Source organism: Pollachius pollachius (genome assembly GCF_949987615.1).
Source record: "Pollachius pollachius genome assembly, chromosome: 8".
Lineage (NCBI taxonomy): Eukaryota > Metazoa > Chordata > Actinopteri > Gadiformes > Gadidae > Pollachius > Pollachius pollachius.
In genome coordinates, this window is record NC_136941.1 from 5,451,805 (window position 1) to 5,459,079 (window position 7,275).

At 47.7% G+C, this 7,275-nt stretch overlaps 1 protein-coding gene across 2 annotated transcripts in view; it reads left to right on the top strand.

Moving 5' to 3' along the window:
- fam50a (family with sequence similarity 50 member A) overlaps positions 1 to 6,546 on the top strand; it is a 7,072-nt gene extending 526 nt beyond the window's left edge. Inside the window, exons 2-14 of one of the 2 annotated variants that reach the window (XR_013812065.1) lie at positions 222 to 306; positions 724 to 823; positions 1,268 to 1,431; positions 1,535 to 1,611; positions 1,766 to 1,832; positions 2,338 to 2,399; positions 2,825 to 2,901; positions 3,313 to 3,367; positions 3,641 to 3,689; positions 4,308 to 4,378; positions 4,769 to 4,879; positions 5,906 to 6,024; positions 6,316 to 6,546. Coding sequence is in view for 1 of the 2 variants with exons in the window: in XM_079742109.1 (XP_079598235.1) it covers positions 222 to 306; positions 724 to 823; positions 1,268 to 1,431; positions 1,535 to 1,611; positions 1,766 to 1,832; positions 2,338 to 2,399; positions 2,825 to 2,901; positions 3,313 to 3,367; positions 3,641 to 3,689; positions 4,308 to 4,378; positions 4,769 to 4,879; positions 5,906 to 5,914 (927 nt within the window). In the remaining variant the exon portion in view is untranslated. Of the gene's footprint in view, positions 1 to 221; positions 307 to 723; positions 824 to 1,267; positions 1,432 to 1,534; positions 1,612 to 1,765; positions 1,833 to 2,337; positions 2,400 to 2,824; positions 2,902 to 3,312; positions 3,368 to 3,640; positions 3,690 to 4,307; positions 4,379 to 4,768; positions 4,880 to 5,905; positions 6,212 to 6,315 lie in introns of those variants that run through there. The other variant, XM_079742109.1, reaches the window with a different exon arrangement.
- Positions 6,547 to 7,275: the final 729 nt, after the last annotated feature.

Sequence of the window (7,275 nt, forward strand, 5' to 3'; positions counted from 1 at the left end):
GCTATCCCCTCTGCGTTAATCATCTGGGCACCCAAATGCCATTGAAGATGTCTGACAAACAATCAGTTTCTCAATTGACACAAGAAATATCGTGTGATTATCATATAGGTTCATCATAACATGTTTAGTTGTTGGATGTTAATTTATAAAGTCTTGTTAGGGGGAATGTGTGTGTGCTTTTGTTTGTTGACCTATTCCCCATCTGCGTTTGGCCTGTGCAGGACAACATGGTGAAGTCCAACATTGACAAGAAGTTCTCGGCCCACTACGATGCCGTGGAGGCTGAGCTCAAGTCCAGCACCGTTGGTACGTTCCGAGGCGAAGGCGACGAATGCACCCGCTGTAACCCATCAGTTTACATTCACCGACCAAAGGCATCGCCCTGAACAAGCACGCAACATACTTCTTGCTAAAAACCATGTAATCAATCCCAAATGGGAAATCTGGTTGCCAAATACAAGACCGTCATAAGATTTCCCAAAAGTCTCCCAAATAAATTGCACAATCCAGCAAACAAATATCCATGTGCAAAAAATGACTAGTATAACTGTTTATACACCAACATCATAATTCTTATCATACTTAACATTTTTGGACAATTATATAATTATTTAAACTGTATAGGCTACATACTAATGACGTGTAGGCTACTCTATGTCGTTGTTATGAAGCATGGCATGGGGGTGCTGGTTTGAGTCCTGTCTCCCTGCGTGCCTTGCTCAGGTCTGGTGACGCTGAACGACATGAAGGCAAAGCAGGAGGCGCTGGTGAAGGAGCGGGAGAAACAGCTGGCTAAGAAGGAGCAGTCTAAGGAGCTCATGCTGTCAGTCGCCTCCCCTCGTTGTTTTAGCCCGCAGCTAACTGTACTTTTCAAAGATTTGTGTTATTCATCGATGGTGTGGTCTATAAAGGGTCATCCATAATCTCAAAGGCTCCATCACAAGTAGAGACTCGTTTTTATCAGATAAGCACTGAAGAAAAACGGAAATAAGCACATGTTTTTTTTGATACACATGTAAAATGTGTGTCACTGCTTGAAGAACGGAAGTAAATAGAGACATTTTGGAGATTGTACTGAACATGTACCAATATACACAATATGAAAAAAAAAATAGTAACCCTGCCACACATTTTTAATGATTTTTATGAATGACCATAAGGTGGATTAAAATAGCTTGAAGTCAACTGTTACTGTCATGTATATGTCGGTATGTATTTTTAAATATTGTGTGATTAATATTTCATTCCCGATGGTTGCCGCTGTCAGGAAGCTTGAGAAACAGAAGGAAAAGAAGAGGAAGGAGGAGCAGAAGAGGAAGATCGCCAGCTTGTCCTTTAACCCCGATGACGACGGAGAGGGGGACGGAGAGGAGGAGGAGGAGGAGGAGGAGGAAGAGGAGGAGGAGGAGGAGGAGGAAGACGAGGAGGATTGTGGGTCTTCATGTCCCGACACCTCCCCACTTTTAACGGCCCCCCCCTTAGTCTTCTCGGTTTCTCATCCTGACAATTCGGCTTTGTTTCTTGAATTTGACAGATTTCCCAGCAAAGAAGAAGAAGCTGGGGAAGAACCCGGATGTGGACACCAGCTTCCTGCCCGATCGCGACCGAGAGGTAACGTCTGTCACACGCGTTCCCTATTCAGACCACCACGGTCCTATACTACTGCTTAAAACTGAGCAACATGGCTGAAGGCGGTAGGCCAATTTGAGTGGCGACAAGCTCTCCCTTCTGTGTTTGGATGTGATGATGAGTGGTGCCTCTGCAGGAGGAGGAGAACCGCCTCAGGGAGGAACTGAGACAGGAGTGGGAGGGGAAGCAGGAGAAGATCAAGAGTGAGACACACACACACACACACACACGCACATGCTCGTAGACACACACACACTCACTCACACGGCTGTAGTGTTTTCTTCATATATCCATTCATGATTTACTGTTAACAAGTGACAACAGGCACCCCTGCTCTGCAAGCCCACTTTAGTCCCTCACCGCTGTAAGGACAGGCCATGGCATCAGCTGGTCTGAGGGGGCCAAACATATGGACTAATATTGATAACCACTGGGAAGTATTTTAAGAAGCAACATGGTACAAGCAAAGACTCTAGTTCTTAGTTAAACAAATCACTTATTTAGGATTTGTTAGTAGTTGTAGGTTAATAATACAACAGTTGTAACATGGTAGGGCAGAAGATTAATATTCCTGCTACACACAAACACAGATAAAGATGTATATAACATGAGACGTGTCCATCAATGAAACTATGTGTGTGGCCTAATATTGAATGATTAGATGTATTTAGGTAATTAGGCTTGACCTCCCCTTGTCTGCACCCACAGGTGAGGAGATTGAGATCACGTTCAGCTACTGGGATGGGTCAGGTCACCGTAAGACTGTCAAGGTGAGAGATGCAGAGTCTTCCCTAGAAAAGACCCACCACTCCCATTATAGGGTTTCAGCTGCTGGCTGAAGCCATAGCAAAGGCGGGAAAACCAGAAATAGACCCAGAAAGATAAAAAAGAAAAATAATTAAAGTTTTGTTATATATTGTTTTTCTTTTCATTTATCGAGTAAAACACACTGGCTGCTTGAAAACTGGATTATATTATTAATTATCAAGTGAATAGGTTACAAATACATATTTCTTTAATATGATAATTTGGAACAACAATTTAAACAATAATCTAAACGGACAATGAGAATAATGGTCAGTTGTACTCTACGTCATGGACTTAATGAAAGCATGGCCGCCAACCGGCCTCTTGATGCTAGGCAGGCCGACCGCTGAATGAATGTCGAGTAATGGGCCAATGTTTCTCCTCCCAGATGAAGAAGGGCAACACCATCCAGAACTTCCTCCAGCGTGCCCTGGAGGTCCTCCGGAAGGACTTCAGCGAGCTCAGGTGTGTGTGTGTGTGTGTGTGTGTGTGTGTGTGTGTGTGTGTGTGTGTGTGTGTGTGTGTGTGTGTGTGTGTGTGTGTGTGTGTGTGTGTGTGTGTGTGTGTGTGTGTGTGTGTGTGTGTGTGTGTGTGTGTCCGTGTTGTTGCAAATGAAAGGGCTTGTTGGAAATCTATACCAAACTATTGCTATAGGTTCAGTTCCAATTATGTGTCAAAAAAACACACACACACCAACACGCCCACATAATTACACACACACACACAGCACAACTCAGATCCACTCAGATCAGTATCCGATTTAAAACAATCCCACGCTGCCACCCTGAACCCACACCCTAAGTCGACTCCCCGTAAGCACCGACGTGCCAGACGTCCATCCTTACTCCTCCGTCAACGACTTGTCTTCCACCACAGGTCTGCCGGAGTGGAGCAGCTCATGTACATCAAAGAGGACCTGATAATCCCTCATGTAAGTACTTGGCAGGCGCCGCATGCTGCAAAACAAACGCACTCCGTGATTGACGTGCACGCAACGTTTGAGCGCCTACCCGTGGCACCCGGTTGGCAGCAGATACACGTCGGTCAACACGTACGTCAGATAAGGCCCCGACGATTGGGGAATTGATTTTTGGCAACCTCGCGGCATTCCTGACAAATTGTTGCATGCGTGTAAATCATATGAATGAATCATACCAGTGACAGTAATGGTATGCTGTTCCCTTTCTCTCGCTTTCCTCCTCAGCATCACAGTTTCTATGACTTCATTGTGACCAAGGCCAGAGGAAAGTCAGGTGAGTTCAGGTTTTGACATATCCTTACAGTGTAAGCAGGGGTGGGGTTGTTTGACTCCCAGCGTGGCAGAAGCCACTGGGTTTGATCACAAATGTCCAGTCTAGCCGGAAGGCGTCCTTAAGCAAGACCCCCTACCCAGACCTGCTCTTTAGTGTCTGAAGCCGTTCCCTTTGGCTACAACAGTCTGCTAACAGACGTGGTTGTAAATACTCAGTGATTAGCATGAGGAACGCCCCACAGTTTCACCCTGGGCTCAGACGGACATTTGGTGAGCTGCATGTGGGTTCAGGAGGGTCTGCTCTGCTCTTTGTGGGTTCAGGAGGGTCTGCTCTGCTCTTTGTGGGTTCAGGAGGGTCTGCTCTGCTCTTTGTTGGTTCGGGAGGGTCTGGTCTGGGCTGTGTGGGTTCAGGAGGGTCTGCTCTGCTCTTTGTGGGTTCGGGAGGGTCTGCTCTGCTCTTTGTAAGTTCAGGAGGGTCTGGTCTGGGCTGTGTGGGTTCAGGAGGGTCTGGTCTGGGCTGTGTGGGTTCAGGAGGGTCTGGTCTGGGCTGTGTGGGTTCAGGAGGGTCTGCTCTGGGCTGTGTGTGCTCAGGAGGGTCTGGTCTGTGTGTGTTTCCCAGGTCCTCTGTTCAGCTTCGATGTCCATGATGACATCCGCCTGGTCAACGACGCCACCGTGGAGAAAGACGAGGTGCGGTCGCCTGTCAATGAGGGGTGGCCTCCACAATACGATATTATTATAGATGATTATAAACGAGTGCCGAAATGATACCTATTGGATTCTGTAAATGTTGCGATTCTTTATGCCGCGAAACGATGTTATGATTTTTGATTTATATTTTGACCGTTTAATATTTTTGCGTGGTGTTTAGTTTGGGTTGCTGTTCACAATGTCCGGCCCTGAGTGTTTCATTGAATCCGGCCGCACAGGCAGAACTAGCAATACTGAAATAAGTGTTTGTACAACAAGGTCTTTATACCTCCCTAATATCATCCAGTACGGTTCTGTAATGTGTTCCTGTTCTCCCCTCTCTCTCTCTCTCTCCCCCTCCCTCCCTCCTGGTTCTCCCGGGGCCTCCAGTCTCACGCGGGTAAAGTGGTGCTGAGGAGCTGGTACGAGAAGAACAAGCACATCTTCCCTGCCAGCCGCTGGGAGCCCTACGACCCCGAGAAGAAGTGGGACAAGTACACGGTGAGGGGGGCGCCTAGCGTTAGCCTGTCGGTCACGGTTCCCTTAGTGGGTTCTGCACTAGATCCCGCGGAGGGAGGCTACGTGTTAACCTATGGGTCACAGTTCCCCTACTGGTGTTCCCGGGCATCTTTGTAGGATTTTCCACTCAGCGGGTTGTCCATGCAACTCAGTTGGGGTCCGGGGCGGTTAAAGGGGGTAATGATGCAGTTGTTTTTGTTTTAATGGTTAAACAAGGATGAGGTCACAGTTCCGATACTGGGTTCTGCACTAGATCCCGCGGAGGGATGCTACGTGTTAGCATATCGTTCACAGTTCCCCTAGTGGGTTCTGCACTAGACCGTGCGGAGGGATGCTACGTGTTAGCATATCTTTCACAGTTCCCCTAGTGGGTTCTGCACTAGACCGTGCGGAGGGAAGCTATGTGTTAGCATATTATTGTTGGCATGCATTCTTCTTCTTGTATATACATCAGCTTCTTATTGTTGGCGTACATTCCCAGGACCCAAACATCCTGTCAGTCCTTCTTGCCAATATGTCTTAAGCCGTAAACATTTCCCTCGATGACGGTTGGTTTTGGGCGGTGTGAGGCGCTTGTTCCAACACTTTCTCGAATAAAGTCCCTCGCGGCCCGACGGGATGCAGTGAGGAAGTGAAAGCGCTCATTGAAATATGGTGTACGACTATGTAATGCAATCGTGTGGTCACAAAAACAGACGTTTTTCATTTGATCCTGTGACTAAATGGGTTCATTGTTAATTAACAGAAACACCAAATAAAAATGACAAAGAACCAAGACACCATGTTATTGCTGTTGCTCCATTCATAGTGCCTGCAGCATTGTGAGTGTTCCCTGATTCAAAGCCAGATAGATGAGCCACCTGCTCCACCACAAGGCAATTGTTTGCCATGTTTCGTTTGCGTTACGAAGGCTAGCGTGTCCTGGTGTGTTTAAGCCCCCTAACTGATCTGTGGCCCTGGGCTGGAATCCTTTGGACTGACGGCATTCCTTCTTGTTTTGTCTTCCAGATCCGGTGAGGGCACCGCGGAGACGGCTGTGGTCTCCGAACCCTGGCGATGTGCGACGAGAAGCGTGGAGAGTTGTACATGCTATTTTATTACCGGTTCCCCTGCGATACTTCCTAAAGGTCTTTACGTTTTTAAGTGAAGTGTTTTTTATTTCCTTGTCGACGTACCGAGAATCGTACCCCCCCCCCCCCCCCCCCCTTGGGAAACCAAGGAAGAATTATGTGTACATAGCCCATGCTGTTACTATCCAGTGTAATGACAACATTTATCTGGCTGTCATTTATTGTTATGAATAAAATAAACCTTTCCACCTGGTCCCTTGGGTCCCTGCCTCTGCCTGTGGCTTTACCTTCTCCTGCTGTGGTCTCGATGGAGAGCCTGAACGGTGTCTCTGGTTTTGCTCCCAGCAGGCCCGTACTGGAGGTCGCGGTAAGAGTGTTTAAACACGCACAGCAAGGAGGCAAGGAACCCCGCCTCCCTGTAGCCTAAGGTCACCACTCCCCTCGTCCCTCCCTGCCTCCTCCTCCTCCAGTCTGTCTCTCTCGCTCTCACGCAAACCTCAGAGGCACCGGAATTCCTCCTGCTGCTGCCGTCCGACCGCTCGCCCTCCCGCCAAGTCGCCCCGCAGGGTCAAGTGTACGGTCCCCAGACGTATGGTGAGAAGGGAGTGTGACCGACGGCTTTGTTTTTTTTTCCGTTTCGACGGGTCCCGGTGATACAAACAGCTCGGAGTGTGTGTGCAGAACAGAGAGTGGCGCGCTAGGTGCCGCCCCAGCATGTGGACTCTGGTGCTTGTTCTGATGGGGGGACGGCCGCTCTGGGCGCCAGAGCTTCTGGCCGCCGCCATGGCGACCCAGAACTGCAGCCTGTCGTGTGTGCAACAGGTAAGGGGAATCGTTGTGCAACCGATTGGTGTTCATCAAATGCGAATGTCGAGTATGTGAACTGGTTCTATGAAAAAAGTTAATGACTTCAGGTTGAGAAGTACATGCATTCATTTCTATGGAGTATTTTCGGGGTTCGTTTTGGGTCTTTTTCTTTTTCAAAATGTTTTGATAGACGAGACACATGCTGCTGAAGGATCGATCAGCTCCGGCTGATTATAGACGGTGTGTTTCCTCCAAACACCTGGCATGACTTTCAAACCTCCGACACGCACGTACACACACATGCATGGACAGCCCATGTTGAATTTACTGCTCAGACCATGTCAAAATGGCCTTCACATGAGATATTGATCTGAACACATCTGTCAAATAGCTTTGTTATTGGTTTGGAAATTGCAGAAAATAACAAATAATTTTTAATTAAAATGATTTATTGTTAGTTCATAGATTGTAGATGCATGTACAAGTGCTATCAGTGTGATA